General features: G+C 35.5%; 1 protein-coding gene across 3 annotated transcripts in view; it reads left to right on the plus strand.

Annotated features, from left to right (window-relative positions):
• The window catches only part of CCDC91 (coiled-coil domain containing 91), a 374289-nt gene that overhangs the window by 187196 nt on the left and 161685 nt on the right, over positions 1-25408 (plus strand). For all 3 annotated transcript variants that reach the window (XM_061125198.1, XM_061125199.1, XM_061125200.1), the window contains exon 7: positions 9082-9159. In XM_061125198.1, coding sequence (XP_060981181.1) covers positions 9082-9159 — 78 coding nt within the window. The remainder of the gene's footprint in view (positions 1-9081; positions 9160-25408) is intronic.

Genomic DNA, 25408 nt, shown 5'->3' on the forward strand with positions numbered 1-25408 from the left:
ACAAAGTTAAAGACTGTTAAAGAAATAAAAATGAACATCAAACCAGTAAGGTTTTGTGGTATATTACATGTGGATTGTGATGGGAAAAAAGTAGAGAAACTAAAAATGATTTCAGGATTTTTTTGAGCGAAGGGAAGATTGGTAAAGGAAAATTAAAGGTTTGACATTGGACATGTTAATTTTGAGATTTCTTTTAGATATACATGTAAAGACTTTAATAGACAGATTAAGAAATCTTAGGATTAGCTATGGCAGAATTGGAGATATAATTTAAGGAGTTGTACAAAGATAATATTTAAGTTTACTTATCAGTTAAACAAGTTGAAGAAGAGTTCTCATCCTCTGGAACTCCTACAATTTGAGATTGGGGCAGTGAAGAAGAGCAAATGGGATGGACTGAGAAGGAGAAGAAACAAATGAAGAAAATATTTCAAGAAGGAAGAGGAGTGGATTGGGCTTGGTGATTGGCAGCAGCAGAGGCTACATGATCTTTGAATCTTCTTATATTTTCTTAAAAAACTAGTCTAAAGTAGTTAAGGGAGAAAAGTCCATAAATAACATCTTGAATAAGAAAATAGATGGAAGTTAAGCAGCTGTGAAGAGATACCCCACGTCCAAGGTAAGAGAAACCCAAGTAAGATGGTAGGTGTTGCAAGAGGGCATCAGAGGGCAGACACACTAAAAACATAATCACAGAAAACTAGCCAATCTGATCATAGGACCACAGTTGTGTTTAACTCAATGGAACTAAGCCATGCCGTGTGGGGCCATCCAAGACGGTTGGGTCATGGTGGAGAGGTCTGACAGAAGGTGGTCCACTGGAGAAGGGAATGGCAAACCACTTCAGTATTCTTGCCTTGAGAACCCCATGAACAGTATGAGAAGGCAAAATGATAGGATACTGAAAGAGGAACTCCCCAGGTCGGTAGGTGCCCAATATGCTACTGGAGATCAGTGGAGAAATAACTCAACAAAGAATGAAGGGATGGAACCAAAGCAAAAACAATACCCAGTTGTGGATGAGACTGGTGATACAAGCAAGGTCCGATGCTGTAAAGAGCAATATTGCATAGGAACCTGGAATGTTAGGTTCATGAATTGGAACTGGTCAAACAGGAGATGGCAAGAGTGAATGTCGACATTCTAGGAATCAGCAAATTAAAATGGACTGGAATGGGTGAATTTAACTCAGATGACCATTATATCTACTACTGTGGGCAGGAATCCCTTACAAGAAATGGAGTAGGCATCATAGTCAACAAAAGAGTCCGAAATGCAGTACCCTGATGCAATCTCAAAAACGACAGAATGATCTCTGTTCTTTTCCAAGGCAAACCATTCAATATCACGGTAATCCAAGCCTATGCCCCGACCAGTAATGCTGAAGAAGCTGAAGTTGAACGGTTCTATGAAGACCTACAAGACCTTTTAGAACTAAAACCCCAAAAAGATGTCCCTTTCATTATAGGGGACTGGAATGCAAAAGTAGGAAGTCAAGAAACAGCTGGAGTAACAGGCAAATTTGACCTTAGAGTACAGAATGAAGCAGGGCAAAGGCTAATAGAGTTTTGCCAAGAAAACACACTGGTCATAACAAACACCCTCTTCCAACAACACAAGAGAAGACTCTACACATGGGCATCACCAGATGGTCAACACCAAAGTCAGATTGATTATATTCTTTGCAGCCAAAGATGGAGATGCTCTCTACAGTCAGCAAAAACAAGACCAGGAGCTGACTGTGGCTCAGATCATGAACTCCTTTTTGCCAAATTCAGACTTAAACTGGAGAAAATAGGGAAAACCACTAGACCATTCAGGTATGACATAAATCAAATCCCTTATGACTATACAGTGGAAGTGAGAAATAGATTTAAGGGACTAGATCTGATAGACAGAGAGCCTGATGAACTACAGACAGAGATTCGTGACACTGTACAGAAGACAGGTATCAAGACCATCCCCATAGAAAAGAAATGCAAAAAGGCAAAATGGTTGTCTGAGGAGGCCTTACAAATAGCTATGAAATGAAGAGAAGCAAAAAGCAAAGGAGAAAAGGACAGATATTCCCATTTGAATGCAGAGTTCCAAAGAATAGCCAGGAGAGATAAGAAAGCCTTCCTGAGCGATCAATGCAAAGAAATAGAGGAAAACAACAGAATGGGAAAGACTAGAGATCTCTTCAAGAAAATTAGAGATACCAAGGGAAGTTTTCATGGAAAGATGGGTACAATAAAGGACAGAAATGGTATGGACCTAACAGTAGCAGAAGATATTAAGAAGAGGTGGCAAGAATACACAGAAGAACTGTACAAAAAAGATCTTCACGACCCAGATAATCACAATGGTGTGATCACTCACCTACAGCCAGACATCCTGGAATGTGAAGTCAAGTGGGCCTTAGAAAGCATCACTACGAACAAAGCTAGTGGAGGTGATGGAATTCCAGTTGAGCTATTTCAAATCCTGAAAGATGATGCTGTGAAAGTGCTGCACTCAATATGCCAGCAAATTTGGAAAACTCAGCAGTGGCCACAGGACTGGAAAAGGTCAGTTTTCATTCCAATCCCTAAGAAAGGCAATCCCAAAGAATGCTCAAACTACTGCACAATTGCACTCATCTCACATGCTAATAAAGTAATGCTCAAAATTCTCCAAGCCAGGCTTCAGCAATATGTGAACTGAGAACTTCCAGATGTTCAAGCTGGATTTAGAAAAGGCAGAGGAACCAAAGATCAAATTGCCAATATCCGCTGGATCATCGAAAAAGCAAGAGAGTTCCAGAAAAACATCTATTTCTGCATTATTGACTATGCCAAAGCCTTTGACTGTGTGGATCACAATAAACTGTGGAAAATTCTGAAGGAGATGGGAATACCAGACCACCTGACCTGCCTCTTGAGAAATCTGTATGCAGGTCAGGAAGCAGCAGTTAGAACTGGACATGGAACAACAGACTGGTTCCAAATAGGAAAAGGAGTACCTCAAGGCTGTATATTGTCACCCTGCTTATTTAACTTATATGCAGAGTACATTATGAGAAACGCTGGGCTGGGAGAAGCACAAGCTGGATTCAATATTGCCGGGAGAAATATCAATAGCCTCAGATATGCAGATGACACCACCCTTATGGCAGAAAGTGAAGAGGAACTAAAAAGCCTCTTGATGAAAGTGAAAGAGGAGAGTGAAAAAGTTGGCTTAAAGCTCAACATTCAGAAAACTAAGATCATGGCATTTGGTCCCATCACCTCATGGGAAATAGATGGGGAGACAGTGGAAACAGTGTCAGACTTTATTTTTTTGGGCTCCAAAATCTGAAATTAAAAAATGCTTACTCCTTGGAAGGAAAGTTATGACCAACCTAGACAGCATATTAAAAAGCAGAGACATTATTTTGCCAACAAAGGTCCATCTGGTCAAGGCTATGGTTTTTCCAGTGGTCATGTATGGATGTTTGAGTTGGACTGTGAAGAAAGCTGAGTGCCAAAAAATCGACGCTTTTGAACTGTGTTGTTGGAGAAGACTCTTGAGAATCCCTTGGACTGCAAGGAGATCCAACCAGTTCATCCTAAAGGAGATCAGTCCTTGGATTTTCATTGGAAGGACTGATGCTGAAGCTGAAACTCCAGTACTTTGGCCACCTCATGCGACGATTTGACTCATTGTAAAAGACCCTGATGCTGGGAAGGATTGGGGGCAGGAGGAGAAGGGAACGACCGAGGATGAAATGGCTGGATGGCATCACCGACTCGATGGACATGAGTTTGAGTAAACTCCGGGAGTTTGTGATGGACAGGGAGGCCTGGCGTGCTGCGATTCATGGGGTCACAAAGAGTCGGTCAAGACTGAGCCACTGAAGTGAGCTGAATATTTTTGTATGTTGCTTTTTGTTTCTTTAAGTTCAGTAATAAACCCTTTCCTTGTTATTAATTTTACTAATTTGACTCATCCCTTTTCTCTTTTTTTTCCTGCCTTGGTGAATAAATATTTTTCATATTGCTGATTTTTTAAAAAGAACCAACTTTGGTCCAGTTGATTTTCTCTATTGAATTTCTATTCTTTTCTTTTTATTCTTTTAGTTTCCTTCATTATGCTTGCTTTGGGTTTAGTTTATTCTTCTTTTTCTAGTTCCTTAAGGTGAAAGGTTAGTTTATCGGTTTGATGTTTTTCTTTTTTTCAGTATAGATTTTTAATCTCCCTTGTGATTTCCTCTTGACTAATTGATTATATAGGAATATGTTGTTTGATGTCTACAAATTTGTGAATTTTCTCATTTTTTCACTGTTATCTCAAATTTCATTCCATTGTAGTTGAAGAGAATACTTTGTTTGACTTCAGTATTTTAAAATTTATTAAAATTTGTTTTGTGGTTTACCATGTAGTCTACCCTGGAGATTGCTTTATGTCTACTTGAGTTTAATGTTTATTCTGTTGTTGTTGAGTGGTGTATTCTATAATGTCATTTCTTATAGTTGGTGTATGTGTTGTTCAGTCTTCTATCATGTAGTTTTTTGGGCTCCAAAATTAATGTCGATGGTGATTGCAACCATGAAATTAAAACACGCTTACTCCTTGGAAGGCAAATGCTTACTCCTTGGAAGGCAAGTTATGACCAACCTAGACAGCATATTAAAAAACAGAGACATTACTTTGTCAACAAAGGTCCATCTAGTCAAGGCTATGTTTTTTCCAGTAGTCATGTATGGATGTGAGAGTTGGACTATAAAGAAAGCTGAGTGCAGAAGAATTGATGCTTTTGATCTATGGTGTTGGAGAAGACTCTTGAGAGTCCCTTGGACTGCAAGGAGATGCATCCAGTCCATCCTAAAGGAGATCAGTCCTGAGTGCTCATTGGAAGGACTGATGCTGAAGCTGAAACTCCAATACTTTGGCCAGCTGATGCAAAGAACTGACTCACTGGAAAAGACCCTGTTGCTGGGACAGATTGAAGGCGGGAGGAGATTGAGAATGAGATGGTTAGATGGCATCACCGGCTAAATGGACCTGAGTTTGGGTAAACTCCGGGAGGTGGTGATGGACAGGGATGCCTGGCGTGCTGCGGTTTATGGGGTCGCAAAGAGTCAGACACGACTGAGTGACTGAACTGAATTGATATCAATAATGAGAATTTCAGCATAATCCAACAAGCATTTGTCAATAGCTCCTGTATTCTAAGGGGCTTCCCAGGTGGCGCTAGTTGTAAAGAACCCACCTGCCAATGCAGGAGATTAAGAAAGTGGGGTTCAGTCCCTGGGCTAGGAAGGTCACCTTGAGAAGGACGTTTCAGCTCACTCCAGTATTCTTGCCTGGAGAATCCCATGGACAGAGGAGCCTGGTGGGCTGCAGTCCACGGGGTCACACAGAGCTGGACACAACTGAAGCAACTTAGCACATGCTGTATTCTAAGGCATGTGCCAAGCAGTAGATTGCTGTTCCTTCAGTGTAAGAAGATGTAGCCATCGGTTTAGTGTTTATTTTCAACTGCAATAAAATATGTGATAGAACATTTTTATCATTTATAAAATGTCTATTTGAAAGACCTGTTATTTGAATTGCTTAATATATTGTACTCTGTGTGTGCCTTTAATAGCACCTCAATACTTTTTAATGGTTCATGTCATTATTCAGAACCATAGTTGCTGAATGGTCAAACTTTATTATTATTATTATTATTTTTTATTAGTTGGAGGCAATTACTTCACAACATTTCAGTGGGTTTTGTCATACATTGATATGAATCAGCCACAGATGGTGCATATTCATCTTCAATTTCTAAATAATGATGTAAAAGTAGAATATATTCTATTTCATTTAGCAGATCTAAATGAATTTGCTTTGCTTTAGATTGTAAAACACTGAAAAGCTTTTGGACCTTTTTGGTTCTAAATTTGAATTTTGAACTAAAGAGATTAGCTGGTAGTAGGTATTATCAATGAGCGAAAAAAGTAAATTAACATTTAATTAGTTAAGTCTGAAAAATCTGGTTTTAGTAAAGTTCAATTGTTTCTTTACTTCTGGGTTTGTAGGAGGTTCTATATTTTAATATATATTGTTAATTTCCAGAGTTTGTTTGCCCATGTAACCTATTTTATATGAGTTTGTTATTAATCATTGGTCTTAAGATACAGTGTATGCATCTCAAGAACTGCCTAAGATGTTCTACTGTGATGTTAAAAGAAAATAACATAATACCTATTTCTCTTTATTTTTTTAAATCTTGAAAACTAAGAAAAACAAAATCTGTGTTATTATTCATCATAGAAATTGATACCTTTGCCCTCCTAGGTATCTCTATGAAAGTCACAAACCATCAGTGAGATGACCTGACCTGAATGGGCATTCCAAAGTGATGAGTTGGTGGTGCTGCCCACATGTGTTTGCTTGTTTTTAGTGTAATAGAATGTATGAGCTTGCTTTACTAGGTGTTTGGATTTTGCTGCTTTGTTATTTAGTTTTGACTAAAACAACTCTTTAGTCCATCTTAAAGGAGGTCAGTCCTGGGTGTTCATTGGAAGGACTGATGTTGAAGCTGAAACTCCAGTACTTTGGCTACCTGATGCGAAGAGCTGACTCATTGGAAAAGACCCTGATGCTGGGAAAGATTGAGGGCAGGAGGAGAAGGGGATGAAAGAGGATGAGATGGCTGGATGGCATCACCGACATAATGGACATGAGTTTGAGTGGACTCTGGGAGTTGGTGATGGACAGGGAGGTCTGGCTTGCTGCGGTTCATGGGGTTGCAAAGAGTCGGACACGACTGAGCGACTGAAGTAAAAACAACTTTCGCAGAAATGGGAAAATGACTTTAAGAAAAGATTGCTGCCGTGAGCCATAGATTGATAATCATACCAACAGAAATCAGTGTTTATATCAAGGGCCCTTATTGGTCCTTTATGTTTAGTCTATTTTGGTAAAGAGTGATTTAGCTATAGAAAGATACATAAATCTATATACTGGAAAAGGCAATTAAAATTTGATAATGAAATAGAAATTCTTGAATAAGTTAAGTATAAACAGTTTATAAATGAGGAATTGGTAACATTCCCAGATGGCGCTAGTGGTAAAGAACCCACCTGCCAATGCAGAAGATATAAGAGGTGAGGATTCGATCCCTGGGTCAGAAAGATCCCCTGGAGGAGGGCATGGCAACCCACTCCAGTATTCTTGCCTAGAGAATCCCATGGACAGAGGAGCCTGGAGGGCTACAGTCCATACGGTCACACAGAACTGTACATGACCAAGGCAAGTTGGCACACACTCTCATAACAATAAATGAAGAAGAACTGTTTTTCTTGTCTTTTATCCTAAATATCATTAATTTTCTCACCAAGTCCACTGAGGTGATGGTGTAGTCATTCAGAGTCCCAGGCTGACAGAGGCCCTCCTGCTGTTTGCAGCACATGTCTTAAATTGTCATCCAGGGCAATGACATCAGTAAGCAAATAGCGGGGGACAAAGGAAATGTGTGGAGGATTTGTTGGAGGTTTTGTGGTTCAGGTCTGAAATGGTGTGCGTTACTGCTGCCTACCTGACATTCCTAAAATAAATCATACTTGGTTGAGATGTATTATTTATTTATTGCTAGATTCCATTTACTAATATTTTATGTAGAATTTTAGTTTTTGTTTTCATAAAAGAGATTGGTTCATAATTTTATCTTTGCAGATTTTAGTATAAGAGATATGCTTTCTTAATAAAATATGTGGGGAAATATTCCCTCTTTTTTCATTCTCTGGAAGATTTTGTGTAAGAGTTCTGTTATTTGTTTATTAATTGTTTATTAAAAGTAAGCTTTTAAATAATCTGCACTTATATGTTTCTTGGTCAGAAGTTTTATTTTGTTTTTAACGTAATATAGGTTCAGTTGTTTTTTTTTAACACATACAAAATTTTTCAGAATTTTTATTTCATCTTCTTTCAGTTTTGTTTTTTTCCCCTGGGAGTTTTTTTCATTTTACCTAAAATTTCTTATTTATTGCTGTAATATTTAGCAATATCTTACTATTTGTTTATAAAAATCTATAGGTTGAATAATATCTTGAATTCATGAATAATATTAGAAAATTTTCTTTTTTATTTTCTTCATCACTTTATTGTTCCTGTCTTGCTAGATTTTATTTTTTCTTCTTTATTTGGATTATTTTTTTTAGCAATTCTTTTACACAAATATTTGCCTTTTTACTTTGTCTCTTGTCTTTTTAAAGGGTTTTTGTTAAAAAATATATTTTCAATCATTTATAGGTTTTTTCCCACTACCTTTTGGTCCTCTAATCCTGCTTTCTGCTGTTTTATCTATTATTTACCTCATCTACTGCATTGAGCTGTATAATTTATTTTATGAATTCCAATTCTCTGAAGAAATTCTCTGTAATATCCACTTTCTCCACTTCTCTATTTTCTTGTGTGTATTTATTCATAAATATTGAAACTTTTTGATAACTAATATCTGAATCACCCATTGGTCTATTTCTTTTGTCTTTTCTATTTTATGTTTCTTTGGTCTCATCTGTTATCATTTCTGATAATTTTGCATTGAAAGCTTTACATTGTGTTTGAAAAATTGGAAAGGTTCTATAGGATGTTAACATTATCCAAAGAGAGTTCAGCTTCTCCTTTGCTCCGAAGGTAGAATGAGGGTTTGTTCTCCTTAATCTAGTGGTTCTCAAATTTTGTTACATATTGAACTATTGACATGTGTGTATTACTGGAGAAGTAACAACAACAAAAAAAAGGTCCTGGCTTGCTGGATGACACAGGGCCTCCTGTCTCTGGATCCAGGTCCACAATTGCCAGATGTCTCAAGGAATAACACCATTGCCTTCGGTTATCTTACCTGTAAGCCTGGTTTTCCTTTCCCAGTTATGGTTTCCCTTTAATCTCTCACTGCTATCTTCAGAATGCTTTTAAACAGAAAGTTTTTTTGAATGGGTTTGTCTTTGTTTTCAGCTGCAACATTGGTGTGCCACAAATCACTCACATCACTTATAAATGCAAAAGTCAGTGGTGTGTTATTTTGTAAACAACAACAACAACAAAAAAAAACAAAAACAAATCATAGCTTAGTTTCTTATTTTCTTTCAGGAAAAGCATAAACAAGAATTGGAAGATATGAGGAAAGCGGGACATGAAGCCCTCAGCATTATTGTGGATGAATATAAGGTAGTGATTTGAGAGTCTGTTTCCTTTATTCTTTTAAAGTTTGGCAAATTTTAGTAAAAACACTATGTATATGCAAATCTTCACAAATTATAGAATTGTTATCATATTTTCCTATGGAATTTCTTTCAGTTGATCAATTGTGCTCATTGAAAGCATACTTGATAAGTTACAAAGGTAATGTTAGATGTTGCTCTGCATTTGAGAACTTACGGAATATTTGAGTACGCAGGGTTGAAGTTTTAAGACAAAATACTATAAAATTAATTGCTAGATTAGCTTTTTTGGTTTTTACTGTGATTCTACTTTTATAGGAAAAAGGATATATAAATCTGAAAATTATTGTCATACTTTTTTTTTTAAACAAGTTAAATAGATTTGACGTTAAGTAAGTATCAATATCAGTGATATATTCAGTATTATTCTGGATAAACTAAGCCTGCATAAACTTAAACATTTAAAGCAAATTCAAAGTTTAATGGCAAAATCTTTTCCTTCCTAAATTTCATTTTAGATAATTTTTTCCCATGTAGTAATTAAGGAATACTTTCTTGTTGAAATCAAATTCCAACAATTCTCCCCAGAAATCATGTGTGAATGGTTTGATGTCCATCCTTCTAGAGATTTCTCTTTATATTTAAATATATACACACACATATTTACTCATATCATGCTATATAATTTTGATTTGCTTTTAGAAATATGTTCTTCTACTCAATCTATTCTTTTGTTTCTTGCTATACTAACTTGTCAGTATATATTTTCTTGTCAATATATATAAACTATCCTATTTTTGTCATTGTTCTATACTACCGCATTCTATATTTATACACATGCACATAAACACACACACACACACAAATATATATATATACATGCACCATAATTGGCTTGATTCTACCTGTATAAATAGGCATTAGTTTATTTTTATTGTTAATTATTACAATAACTCTTTTAAAAAATCCTTCTATCATTTGTGGAATGTAGACATTATTTGTTGATTCAACTTCATCCCTAGACAAGACAGAAGTTCATTTAATTTTAATTAGCTAGCAGTTTAATGTTAAAAAGCTTCCCATAACAAGTCATTTGAATAAAAGTAGTAAAAGGAATAGATCCAGAATTTAAGTTGAAGATACTTTTTAAAAAACTGAAGATATTAAAATAGTCTGGTAGATATGTCTTGGGACCTGGAAGGTCATTTTTATGACCACACCCAATACAGAAACTTGTGCCATTCTTGAGAAGGCTGTTTTAAAATGTCTGCTTTTTATAGCTGTGATTATTGGCTCTTTTCTTTATAATGTTGTGAATTTTTCGTTCTACTAATATAAACCAGCTTTATAGTTATTGAGTTGGAGGAAAGTGTATAGGATCTATTTTAAACCATCTTCTCTTTTGTCCTAAGGCTAAGGGTGGGAAGAATTAAAATAATGGAATTTACATAATCCTCCTGGCATATTATGTGGTGTATTCTTGGATGAATTTATGTTTTACTTATTTATATTTATGAATTCTAAATTAAATGTTGTGAAAGTACTTAAATTGTTGTGTTGTTCTGAAAAACTTAGTATTTGATATTTAAAATTTTTTTGGTTCTGGCTCTACATATTTCCTTTGCTAAAAATATGTTTATTGTGTATTACTTTCAACACTGGCAAATAATGAGTTTAAAAGCACTTGTGACAACTTTGCAAATATATTTTGTAAATTATATTTTAAAGAAAATTAGTTGAGAGCTACTCATTTCACCTCTTTGTCTCATATCATTATGGGATGCTCATTTAGAAAAAGAATTTAGAAGTTTAGGCATTATGTATTTATTTCAATTTGCTTAAAAGGATTAGCTATCAAATCAAGTAACCTACAAAGTTATATTTAATTTATCATTTTATACTTGTAGTCAGTACATAAAGTATATAAATTCTCTTATAGCATTAAACTTTAGTGTAAATACTTTTTATATAGCCTTCTGTATTGTTTTATTGGTGAGCTTCACATTTTGCACAAAGATACTACAATACTCTTACAAAGGATATATCTGATAATTAATTATTGTATAAAATTTTAGAAACCAAAGTGTCTTAGAAAGATACTGACAATCAACTTCGTAGTACTATGGAAAAACTAAAGTAATTTAGATAGGAAAAATATCAATGTTTTCTTGGTTGATTAGTTGTCTTTGTAATGTAAATGTTGACGATTTGTGGCTCGTTATGGAACAAGAAAAGAAACAATTTTGTTTTTTTTCATCATGAATTCATGCATGAGAAGATCATGTGCTAATTATTTTATTTTGCTTCTCTTTTTGCCTCATTTGCCCCAGACAAGGTACTGGAGAAGTAACCAACCCAGAAATATCAATGGGGTCAGGCAATAGACCCCCCAAAAAACCTACTCTTTCTATCCAGAAGACCAGGAAAGCTTCTACCTGCTCTAGATAATAACCATTCTAATTCCACCAAATACCAGAGAGTAAACTGTAGCCTGACTCCAAGCCCTGCCAATAAAGGCTAGTTAAGGGGGCCTAGACTTGACGTTTTATCAGTTCATAATTAGGTGCCCTTTCTCATCCTCATTGGGGTGGTGTGTGTGTTAGTTGCTCACTTGTGTTGGACTCTTTGTGACCCCATGGACTGTAGCCTGCCAGACTTCTCTGTCCATGGGATTTACCAGGCAAGGATACTGGAGTGGGTTGCCGTTTGCTTCTCCAGGGGATCTTCCTGACCCAAGGAACAAACCCCGGTCTCCTGCATTGCAAGCGGGTGCTTTACCTTCTGAGCTACTAGGGAAGCCCCATTGGGATGGGGTCACTTTCATTTTTATATTAATTTTAGAATAAGTATGTAAATTTTAAAAGTTCAAGTTGGATTTTAATTGTATTTTCATTGTAGATCAATTTAGGGAGTATTGCCATTTTAATTGTATTAAGTTTTCTGATCCATAGTCATGAAATGGCTTTATGTTTATCTTCTTTAATTGCTTTCAACAGTGTTTTATGGTTTTCAATATTCTTTTATTCTTTTTGACGATGTTCTAAATTGAATTGTTTTTCTTAATTTATTTTTAGATTGTTCAGTGCTGCCATGTTTTTGTGTGTTGTTCTTATACATGGTCATTAGTTCTAATAGTTGTTTAGATTTTGTAAGATTTTTTGTATATAAGACCATGCCATCTGCAGCTAGAGATTGCATCCTCTTTTTCATTCTGGATGCTTTTCATTTCTTTTTTCTTACCTGATTTTCCAGGTAGACTTCCAATATAATATTAATAAGAGCTGCAAAATATATATGTATATTGATTAACCATTAAGTATGATATTATCAGTGAGATTTTTATAGATGGCCTTTATTAGGTTGAGGGAATTTCATTTTTATTTGTAGTTTTTTTTTTTTAATCATGAAAGGCTGCAGGATATTATCCAATGCTACATCTCTGTTGAAAATTTTTTTTTTTTCTTTATGTGATGTGTTCCACTTGTCTCCTGCATTGCAGGCAGATTCTTTACTGCTGAGCTTCAGGGGAAGCCCCTATTATTATGTATTATGTACTAATATCCTTATCTTTTGCTACCTTTAATAATGGCATATCATAATGCATACATTTTTATATTCTATAAATTCCTGAAGGAATTTGCATCTGTGCAAAAATTTCCTCTTTAGGACCGCTAAGAACTTCTACTAGTAGAGCTGATTGATTATTTTGAGTCAGATAAACCTGGATCTAAGAGCTAGCTCTGGTACTTACTAACAGTGTCACCTCAGGTAATTTATTATATATGAATTTTAATTTCCCCATAAGTATATGAGGGAATAAAACGTAGAACCTATTCAGAGAAGTATTGTGAGGGCCCGGTGAGATAATGAATGTTGATCATGGCTAATAATAATAGTATCACTGATTCAATGGACATGAATTTGAGCAAATTCGGTAGAGGAGCCTGGTATGCTGCAGTCCATGGGGTCCCAAAGAGTTGGATGTGATTTAACAACTGAGCAACAAAAACAACACTGATGATGTTGTCAATAAATTTTCTCAATTTAGTTATTATAACATTCAGTGTATCAGTTTTCTAGTATAGCAATTTTAATGTCTTGTCATTTTCTTACAGCTGACGATTAATTAGCTTACTTCTCAGAATTATACAGTGTGGATGCTTGTTTCAGTTTGTTTTAGAAATGTCTATTTAGGAGAAAGCGATCATGGTCCAGCCCTTCATATTCCTGGGCTTGTGCTAAAAAGTCAGTGTTCTTTAATTCATTTAGAAAGTAAAGTTATTATTCTCCAATAAAAATAATTAATTAAAAAGAAGAAAGTAAGTGACTTGCTTCAGATTAATGAATGAAAGAAAGAAAGTGAAGTCACTCAGTTGTGTCCGACTCTTTGTTACCTCGTGGACTAGCCTACCATGCTCCTCTTTCCATGGGATTTTCCAGGCAAGAGTACTGGAGTGGGTTGCCATTTCATTCTCCAGAGGATCTTCCCAACCCAGGGATCAAACCTGGGTCTCCCACATTGTGGGCAGACGCTTTAACCTCTGAGCCACCAGGGAAGTCCATGATGAATGAAAGGCCATGTGAAATTCTGCTGAAGTGCAGAAGAAAACAATGCTAATGCTAACTTAATGTGCTACATATGCCAACTTTTCCTATAATATTTACTTCATTATTTTTTTTCTTTCATGTCATGATTTTAAAAATCTGTTATCCTGATAATTAACAACAGTAAAATAAATGTAGATCTTGGGAGGCTTGCCATAGGAACATGCCACATCTAAGATTGTTTACTACAAGGAACAAGAATTTCCTTTACTTGTTTAACTGGGCTTTTTTCTTCAAATTGTCATTTGCTGTTATATACACTAGCTCAGACTTCACAGTTCTTTATATCTGTACTTTTCTCTATTAAATATTACTATCCATGATATGTGCGCGTGCCAAGTGACTTCAGTTGTGTCTGACTCTTTGTTATCCCATGGACTATAGTCCACTAGACTTCTTTGTCCATGGGGTTCTCCAAGCAAAATTACTGGAGTGGGTTTCCATGCCCTCCTCCAGGGGATCTTTCTGACCCAGATCAAACCTGTGTCTCTGAAGTCTCCTGCATTGGCAGGGGAGTTCTTTACCACTAGTGCCACCTGGGAAGCATCCATGATGCAGAGCACCTTTTTTTATTAAGGTAATGTGTAGTTGTATTACTGGGCTGCTATTTTGCTTACGACGTACTCATCAGTTGTCATCGGTTAGGGTATCTTAACCTCATGGTTCTCACTTTTTGCAGGACATAATAAATTACTTGGGTTGCTTTTAAGAAATCATACTAGTTTTCTTCTCTGGAAATTTAAAATCAGTTCACATAGGTGGGATTTAGGCATCTGTATTTTCTTTGAAGCTTTAGAAGTCATTCTGCTATCCCAAGGAGGTTGTTAACCATCAGCTTATCCCTTCATGTTTATTTGCCTATCGTTGTATCCTATCTGTTGCTATTTTCCCCATTCTTATTATCTAAATTGAACCTGTCAAGATTGTGTGTGGGTGGGTATGTGTGTCTGTGTGCATGTTTAGATTGAAATCACAGGGAAATTTTTCCTTATGAGAAAATGAGAGATACCCTGACAGATTTAAATGACAGTTGAATGGACCACTTTCTGTTTATAAAAGTTACAAAAGAAGCAAAAGTTTTAGCTGTAACTAAGGAACTAGATTTATCCCACATGAAGATTTTTTTAAACTTATGTCTTATTTTCCTTTATGTAGGATATGTGATCAGAGCAAGAAAAAATTTCTTTACAGTGGAGTATTGTTATAATAGCACAGAAGGACTGTCAAAGAAAATCATATATAGAAAAAATACAGGCATATTTGCTAAAATAAATGTAGTTCTCTAACTTAAGGCATGTGATGCCCTGAATTTTAAAAAGAACATATCTTGCTATCTCTATTTCTCACACAGATGTTTGGTTCTTATTTTTTTTTTTTCCCAAAAGTATCTCTGTATACTGTATACATTTATTCAGTTAATATACTGTATGTAAGTGCTTGGGGTAAAACTATTTTAAATGTTAATACATCCTTAAAATTAATTTTCCTTTTTATCCAAAATGACTTTTGGGAAGAATTTTCCAAAGAAAGGTCTAGTTGACTCAATGTGTTCAACTTGAAAGCTAGAACTTTTGCTCACATGCTCTAACAGTGAGTGGAAAGTACTCAAGAAATTAAGTTTAGCATGTTGTTTCTATTTTATTTTATTTTATTTTACTTTAAGTCTGGTTCATTGATGATCCCAAGTTGACATGTATAAGATAACAGGATTTTATTTTGATTAATAGTTTTGTTTTACTACTATATACTGAATCTTCTTTTTCAAGGCAGTGACAAAAGACTGCCTACTTTCTTTCTTTCTTTTTAATGTGTTGTTTGCTTTAAGATAGATTAGTTGGAAAAAAGAGTTTCCTTTTGAAACTCTAGTATTCAGAATTTATTTCATCCTGAAGTTATATTTGAAAGTTATTTTCTTTGTTCAGACTCAACTTGTTTATTTTTCAAATAGACTTACACTCAGCTGTTTTGTTGTTTAAACTAAAGGAATTTAGACATTTTTCAAATCATAGGAGATAGAAGTGTTGAAACATTGATATAGTTGATAGATGAGTCAAAATGGTGACTGGAAAGTTAGCCAAAAAAAGGCAAAAAGAAAATGTATTTTGGTTTAATATTTATTGCAAACACCAATAAATTATAACTGTAGTGATTTAAGGTCTATTACATGTTTCTTGGCCCCCTCGTGGGTGCCTAACCTAAACATTTTCTGTATCAGTTTTTTGGTGATATGAAAATTAGTTCCTGGTCATCACGTTCCTCTTCAAACTAGAAGTTTTTATACCCTCTTCTGAAACTTTAGAGCTTTTTATTCTAACCCTTGTGTTTTGTGTGCATGCTTTCGGCCAAGTTGAGTACATTTAAAAAATTCAGGCTTATTTATGTTTATTTACATATCTCAAGATATTTCCACCAGATAGTCATATAGACATATACTCATTTTTCAGTCTTTGTTTCTGAAAGCTTGTCTGAATTGATGATCTTTAACTTGGTGTATTACATCCCAGATGCCAAAAGTCACTGAGTGCTAGACACATGATTAGTGCTTATAAATATTTTACTCATTTAAATGAGCAGGCAAGGAATTAGTTGATTCTTTTCTAAAGTCTCAGAACATTTTATGAAGAGAATTTCCTGATTTTATTTTTCTTACGTTTAAGTACCAGAGTATTGAACTAGATACAGAAGAGTTTTAGCTTATCAGACACATACATTTTCTGCTATTCATAGTGAAAGATGGGGCAGAATTGCTACATAAACTTAAATTGTTCTGAAATTATCTTGAGTAAAATTCTTTATTTCCCATTTGATCAACCTTAGTTTTATTGAGAGTATTGGTTCATTGTGCATTTTTCAAAGGTTAGTATGCCTTAAGTCTCTTTTGCTACGGACTGCTTTGAATTTCAGCAGTGTAACACATGTCAAATGCCAGCTTAGAATATCACATGCCTGCTATATTCCATTTTTCAAAAGCATCTACTTGCTAGTATTTTATTTGAACTCTTGAGTTGTTTGTACTGTTTTATAAGGGAGAACATAATACATTTTGGAGACCAATTTTTCCCAGGGTGTAGAATTACTTTTATTGTATAAAGTTCTGCTCCAAGGAGGAGGAAACGATATTTTCTCTTCTTTTGATGTTTTCCGTTGATTAGAGATTGCTAACTTTTTGTATAAAGAGGGGTAAGTAAAAATGAAGATATGTGAGGTCTGTTATATATCTTTTTAAAAAAAATTACACCTTTTTGTTAACCCAAAGATATGAAATAAATTTATAGTTTTAGTTATTTGATTGAACAAGGATCCTCATAAATTCCAGCTTTTATCATATGATCAGATTTTTCCTGGACAAATAAAGATGCTTGCTGTTGCCAATAGCGTTTGGCCTAACAGTGTGCTAGATACTAGTGATTGGTTTGGAACTCACAACTTGGCTTGTCCATTCTTATCCCTCCCATCAAACTTAACCTCAGCAGAGGATTGAGAAAGGTTTGGTAGTTGAGAACTGTTCTTATGTGCCTCTGAGTTTTCTAGTCTAAGCCAGAATCTTGCATGCAAGGCTATTCTTGTGGTTTTCCAGCCAGGCCAAAACCAAAGGCATTGGAAACCTTGCAAGAAAACTTGTTCTAATATAGATTTAAGGCTTTCCTTTATATTGTGACTGAATTTTCAGCCTGATAGTCAAAGGAATGAAGGAGAAGACTGCATTCAGTATTGAGGATATACATTTCAAATTTTTGCTGCAGAGAAGACTTTGAAAAATAACTCCAAAGATTAACAAAAAAATTAATGAATAGGTTTTATTTAGTTGTTTCTTAAGACATGTAAGACCTTCCTTTTTCCATTAGTTATTTTTGGCTTACCTTCCATAATGAAATTTAAATGTAACTTTTTTTTTATATCACATCAGGTTAATATTTGTGACTAATGTTAATGAGACTTGAAAATTGTATCAGTATGAGTCCTGTCCATTGTTAATTAATTACAGACTTTTGCTTATTATCATGAAAAGTCAAGCTGCTCTATCATAAGTACCTTTTAATCCATAATAATATTATCTTTCTGTGTTGAATGAGGTTGGATCTGTTTTGTTCTTTTAGGGTTGAAACAAACCTTCCCCTTAACAATGTTATTCAGGAGGTTTCTACATCCAGTAGGAATGCTGAAAGAGTGAGTTTATAGTAGTATCTAAAGAATATAATTTCTGTAACCATTCTGATCAATGTGATGTATCAGTTATGTGATTTTTGATCTTCTGTTATTGTAGTGAACTGAATTATCAGTAAGGTCTGTCTGTAATCAACCTTTTTCAATTTTTGATAGTGTTGAAGTCTTACATGTTTATTAGACTTTAGAAGAGATGTAATTGATGTGTTACAGATTTATTTTTATTGGAAATTAATAATCCAGTTAGTGGACAATTACATACCATAGTTCTTAAAGGCAAAAAGATAAACTGCTTAAAATTATTCTTATAAGTCCAAATGAAGATATGTATATAAAAAACTATTTTTAAGATTTTTTTTTTCCTAATTTCTTGCTTGCTTGAAAAGTAATAAAATAGGAATGGTTAACTTTATGCTTTAATCTGAACTATAAACCATTAGTGTGCAATCCAGTATCAGAATACACACCTGGTTTTGATTTTATCTGTTAAGTTTTAGTTAATTAGCTTTTGGGAAATTTTATATATACATATATATAATATATATATATATATATACACATACATATATGTATGTTTTATGTAATTTTATATATACAGATATACATGTATATAAGTTTTATATATACATATACATGTATGTGTATATATAAATGTATATAGGTATATAACTGTATATAAATGTATCAATTTGTATAAATGTATATAAATATATTTAAATGTATATTTATGTATACATACACATATATAAATATATACACATATTTATGTATATATACATATTTATGTATGTATATATATATATATGTATATATATACATATATATATACACACACACATGCATGTATATATGTACATAGGTGGTGCTAGTGGTAAAGAACCTGCCTGCCAGTGCAGGAGAATGAGAGACACAGGTTCAATCCCTGGGTCGAACAACAGACTTCATCCATCATGCGAAATGAGTACAACATGCACAATGCTGGGATGGATGAAGCGCTAGCTGGAATCAGGATTGTCGGAAGAAATATCAGTAACCTCAGATATGCAGATGACACCACCCTTATGCCAAAAGCCAAGAGCAACTAAATAGCCTCTTGATGAAGGTGAAAGAGGAGACTGAAAGAGCTGGCTTAAAACTCAACATTGAAAACCTAAGATAATGGCATCCAGTTCCATCTCTTCATGGCAAATAGATGGAGGAACAATGGAAATGGTGATAGACTTTTATTTTCTTGGGCTCCAAAATCAGTGCAGATGGTGACTGCAGCCATGAAATTAAAAGACGCTTGCTTCTTGAAAGAAACTCTATGAGAAACTTAGGTGGTGTATTAAAAAGCAGAGACATCACTTTGCCTGGCGACAAATTCCATAGAATCAAAGTTATGGGTTTTTCCAGTAGTCTTGAATGGATGTGAGAGTTGGATCATAAAGCAAGCTGTGTGCCAAAGAATTGATACTTTTGAAGTGGTGTTGGAGAAAACTTTTGAGAGTTCCTTGGACTACAAGGAGATCCAACCAGTCAATCCTAAAGGAAATCAACCATGCATATTCATTGGAAGGACTGATGCTGAAACTTGAAGCTCCAATACTTTGGCCACCTGATGTGAAGTGCCAACTCATTAGAAAAGACCCTGATGCTGGGAAAGATTGAAGGCAGGAGGAGAAGGGGACAACAGAGGATGAGTTGGTTGGATGGACATGTGTTTGAGCAAACTCCAGGAGATGGTGAAGGACAGGGAAGCCTGGCATGCTGCAGTCCATGGGGTCGCAAAGAGTCAGACATGAGTGAGTGACTGAACAGCAATCAAGAATAAATTATTAGGGCGTAAATGATTTGCCCTATTGTCTTCAAAGTATCTTATTTCTTTGCCAAGGAAACATGCATGCAATACAAAATTTAAAAGATATGGAAGTATGCATGTGTGTGTGTGTGTGTATGCTAAGTTACCTCATTTGGTCCAACTCTTCGTGGCCCTATGGACTGTAGCTGCCTGACTCCTCTGTCCATGGGTTTCTCCAGGCAAAGGTACTGGAGTGGATTTCCATACCTTCCTCCAGGAGATTTTCCCAATCCAGGGATTGAACCCGTATCACTATGTCTCCTGCATTGGCAGGCGGATTCTTTACTGCCAGCGCCACCTGGGAAGCCCAGAAATATGCATAGTAAATATTAAATTTTGCTCCCATGGCTGTCAGAATATCATTCCCATCTATTCTTTAGGCTTTATTGCTTCCAGAAGTGAGATAATTTGCTAAAGATTTTCATGTCTCTGATTTGCAATCGATTGATTGTCAAATTGTTTTATAGCAGTGAGAAAGGAATTCCGTTTGAGGAATAAAACTTATAGAGTCTGATTTTTATCCATATGGTTAGAAGCATCAAGTTCAAAGTTATCCTGTTTTAGTAGTTTAGCAGAATATTCATGTAACCAAGTTTCTTGGTAGTTACTTCATTGTAACAACCTAATTTGGGTGCCAGGAAGGTCTTCCCTTGTGGCTCAGCTGGTAAAGAATCCTCCTGCAATGCAGGAAACCTGGGTTTGATCTCTGGATGGGGAAGATCCCCTGGAGAAGGGAAAGGCTTCCCACTCCAGTATTCTGGCCTGGAGAATTCCATGGGCTGTATAGTCCATGGGATCACAAAGAATCAGACACGACTGAGTGGCTTTTGATAAATCGATTATCAATAAATCACTACTTTGTATTTTAATGGTGAAATACTTCCATACTAGTTAGTATATTAACAGTTCTTCTGAGACACTTTGGTGACTTTGTCCCTTTATCTTAACCCCTCACAGTCAAGCTAGACATCAGCACTGCAGGGACCTCTGACACCTGCTCCAGTGCTGGGATGACACTTCTAATTTTTAGGTGCCCAGTCTTATGGATTTTAAATAATTTACACATCTCCCCATGCAGTATCACTTCTGTAATACATGGTTTTGGAGTTGAAACTCCAATACTTCAGCCACCTGATGCGAAGAACCGACTCATTGGAAAAGACCGTGATGCTGGAAAATATTGAAGGCAGGAGGAGAAGGGGATGATCAGAGGATGAGATGGTTGAATGGCATCACTAACTTGATGGATATGAGTTTGAGCAAGCTCCGGGAGTTGGTGATGGATTGGGAAGTCTGGTGTGCTGCAGTCCATGGGGTCACAAAGAATCAGACACGACTGAGCAACTGAACTGAACTGAATATATGGTTAACACTTAACTGGAAAAGAACCAGGTTAAAGTACCTTAAATTGTCATTTAAGTTTACAGCATTCTTCTCTTTGTGATCAAAAAGAAGACATAAAGGAAAATTTCATCTTTGTCTGTGTGAAAGTGAAAGTGAAGTCACTCAGTCATGTCCGACTCTTAGCGACCCGACCCCATGGACTGTAGCCTACTAGGCTTCTCTGTCCATAGGATTTTCCTGGCAAGAGTACTGGAGTGCACTGCCATTTCCTTCTCCAAGATACACTTTGTCAGTGTATCTTCTGATAAATTGATTTAGATGAAACCTCTAATCTCACTCAACTTTTCAATGTGAATAAAAGTTCTTTTCTAATTTTTGAGATCTATATTTGGTAAATGGATTTGGAGGAAATTTACTGTTAATTTGGAGGAAAATTACTTTAATGATCTTCAATCTGGTAACTTAAAAAATATTGTTGATACAACTTGAATCCAAATAGCTTGAGTTTCTTTTTCATGCAAATAAGGAGTTTAGTTTTCAAAAATTAGCAGAAGGTTGAACAATTCTCTTTTGAAAGTTTATCAATATAAAGGATTAAGTTAGCAGTCAGAATTTCACAGAATTCCTTTATTACTGGCAGAGAAGAAGCTCTGTTATTCTTCCTAATTATTAGATAACACATCTGAGACATGGAGAAGCGCAGTGCCCTGATCAAACATGTACAACCAGAGAAGGAGTTGTGAATATTGTCAGATCATTCAAAGCTTGATCCAGAACTCTATTTAGCAAGTTATGCTGCCTCCTTGGAAGGTTAATCATTGTGTATTTAAGTCAAATATTCCTGACATGTACATGGGTTTCTTTTTTCCGTGGTTTCTGGTATTTTAGAAGATGGAATGTTATGTCTTTAGTGTTTAATAACTAGGTGTTTCACTGAATCCTTTGAAAGATTCTGGAGAGATTTTAGTCACAGTTCTTTTTTTTCCCTTTTCTTTCATTCCTTCCTTTCTTTCTTCTTTTCTTTAACTGAAACTGTAGCTCTTATGCAAGTCACAAGAAATAATATTGTGGCATCTGAGGGCGAGGCATGTCCATATGGCAGCTTTTCAGAAGTTTAAAGTATCTGGAAGGCAGACATGCAGCGTCTCTCTGCTGAACTTAATTTTAGAAACTTCTTAATTTTAATGTGTTGTCCATGGCACAAAAGAAATTTTCACTGGGAGACTTTTGTGGTGTTTGAGGTAACAACTCTGATGTTACTACAATCCCTTAACAACAGGGCCAACAGGAATGATTTCTTCTGTCCTAAAGATTTTTTTTTTTTTTTTTTTTTTTGGTTTTCACAGCCCGCAGAACATTTTATAGCATGGCTAGACTGTATTGAATTTCCATGTTTAGATCTACACCCATAATTTAACATTTTTCTTTTTGAATTAGTATAGTGCCACTGCACAGCACTTCAAATACTAGAAAAATTTAGGATCTCTGCAATTCCAAATGCTTGAGATCTGTGACAAGGTAAATTTTCACCAGCTTCTCCATGAGCTTGACACTCCTGTTTGTTTAAGTTAAGGAAAAGGAAGGGTGGGGTCATTTGCTTTTTAATCCATTTATCCATAATTTTAGGAATTGGTTTTTGTCCTGCTTCCTAAAAATAAATATGACCAAATCCATAACTATAACTCCTCAAACATCTGGAGCTTACACTCTTGAGACGCATGCACCTTCATTTTCCCTAAGGGTTGAACTTAAAGATTCTAAATGTTGCTTAACTTCTGCCTGCCTGGGTAGTCAGGCCATGAACCTGAGCTCAGATTTAGATCCAGGTTTTTTAAGTAAACCCAAGCCTTAAGTTCAGATAGAAGTTTTTCCTTAAGAGAGTTGTATTCCCTAGTCCTTTTTACCTTATATGTTTAAATCACTTACCAGTGATAGATTTTGATCACATTAATTCTTTCTGTATTCCAGCAAAATTTTCTAAAATGTCTAAATATTGTTTTCAGAGATAACCTAATGTTTCTCTTCTAATGCAACTACATCTGTACCAGAGTTGAATTACTAACTCACTGAGGTCTTAAAATATGTGTGTCTGTCTGTTTCTCTTACCAAACTACAAGCCAACAAAGCTGTAGATTGACATTTTAGATCCCAACATTGGCAGAAGATATCTTTGATTAGCCAAGAGTCTTTGAACTTTTTAAGACATGTTAGTGAGCTGCCATCATTTGGACACTATACATTAATTTTTATAATCTTATCTTGTCAGTCTAATTTAGTATAAAATGGAGAATGTAAGTATTATAGAAGAACTTCATGCTAATAGACAAAGTATCCAGATGAAGTTCAGGTAGATATTAATTGGCAGATGTACTTGTAGCATATCTATGGCACTTTTTTGTGAGATTGTGAAAATCATTCAACTGTTCTTTTTAGGATTAACCCCTTCATTACCAGAGAGGATTATTTCATTACTCTTAATTTTACTGAATAAAAAGTGGTATATGCATGATGCATTTATATATATGTGTGTGTGTGTATGTGTGTAGCCAACAAAAATTGGTGCTACATATTTCATTCTCACAAATTGTCTATTGATGAAGAATTTGTTTTATACCATTTGACTGTTTTTTGTACTTTGAAACATTGTTTGAGAAAAGTGAAAGTATAGAAACTTTATAGGTCACATTATAGAAACTTACTTGTTTGAGTAAAAAATAAAATGCTTTTCCATGGTTCTGTGTGGTTCCCTTTATCTGGAAGTCTGGTGCTCCTATAGCATCTGGTTGGAGTCCCTGTTTCATATGATCTACAGTGGCCTTTTTTCTAGTTTTAAATTCATCAGCCTTTATTCCCAAGATAAAACTTTGTACATTTTTCTTTGTTGGAAATGTTCTTCCCTCAGATTCAAAATAAAACTGAGGTTTTTTTCTTCCTCATTTGTGACTTCCTAAGAGAGCTCTTGACTTTCCCCTCTGAAAGGTTCTCCCGCATTATTCTATTCCTTTTGCCCTTTTCAATTTTCTTTACAGCATGTAACACCATTAGAAATGTTTGTTTATTGTCTACCTTGCAATCTTCTTTGTCTTACCCACTTTCCCTATCTACAATGTGAATTGAGGAGAGTCAGGCTCTCATCTCTCTTGTTGGGTGTGCATCCCCAGTGCCTAGAACAATGTTTGAAATAAAGCATGCATTCAGTAAATATTAGTTGAATAAATGAAGCTTTAATAAATAATTGTTGTTGTTCAGTTGCTAAGTATGTCCAATTCTTTGTGACCCCATGGACTATAGCCTGCCAGGCTCCTCTGTCCATAGGATTTCCCAGGCAAGAATAGTGGAATGGGTTGCAATTTCCTTCTCCAGGGCATCTTCCTGCCCCAGGGATTGAACCTGTATATCTTGCATCTCCTGCATTGGCAGGTGGATTCTTTACCACTGTGCCACCTCGGAAGCCCAACCTAACCCAACAAACAGATATTAAAAAACATTCCTAAAACAATACCAAAACATGCAAAGTTTATTAAAGATTTTATGTTTACTACCTGATTTATTTTTTTCTTCCCAATGTACAGACCTTATTATATCTGAATATCTATTTGTTGTTGTTCAGTCCCTAAGTAGTGTTCAGCTCTTTGTGACCCCATGAACTGCAACATGCTTTGCTTCCCTGTCCTTCACTATCTTCCGGCATTTGCTCAAACTCATGTCCTTTGAGTTGGTGAGGCCATCCAGCTATCTCATCCACTGTTACCCGCTTCTCCTCTTGCCCTCAATCTTTCCAGCATTAGGGTCTTTTCCAGTGAGTCAGCTCTTTGCATCAGGTGGCCAAAGGATTGGAGATTCAAGCTTCAACATCAGTCCTTCCAATGAATATTCAGGATTGATTTCCTTTAGGATTAACTGGTTTGATCTTGCTGTCTAAGGAACTTTCAAGAGTTTTCTCCAGCGCCACAGTTGGAAAACATCAATTTTTTGGTGCACAGCCTTTTTTGTGATCCAACTCTCATATCCGTACGTGACTACTAGAAAAACCATAGCTTTGACTATAGGAACCTTTGTCGGCAAAATGATGTATCTGCTTTTTAATACGGTCTAGGTTTGTCATAACTGTTTTTCCAAGAAGCAAGCATCTTTTAATTTTGTGGCCACAGTCACCATGTGCAGTGATTTTGGAGACCAAGAAAATGAAGTCTGTCAATGTTTCCATTGTTACCTCGTCTATTTGCCATGATGTGATTGGGACCTCATGCCACAATCTTCATTTTTTGATGCTGAGTTTTAAGCCAGCTTTTTCACTCTCCTC

The sequence above is a fragment of the Dama dama genome, chromosome 22, assembly GCF_033118175.1.
Source record: "Dama dama isolate Ldn47 chromosome 22, ASM3311817v1, whole genome shotgun sequence".
NCBI lineage: Eukaryota > Metazoa > Chordata > Mammalia > Artiodactyla > Cervidae > Dama > Dama dama.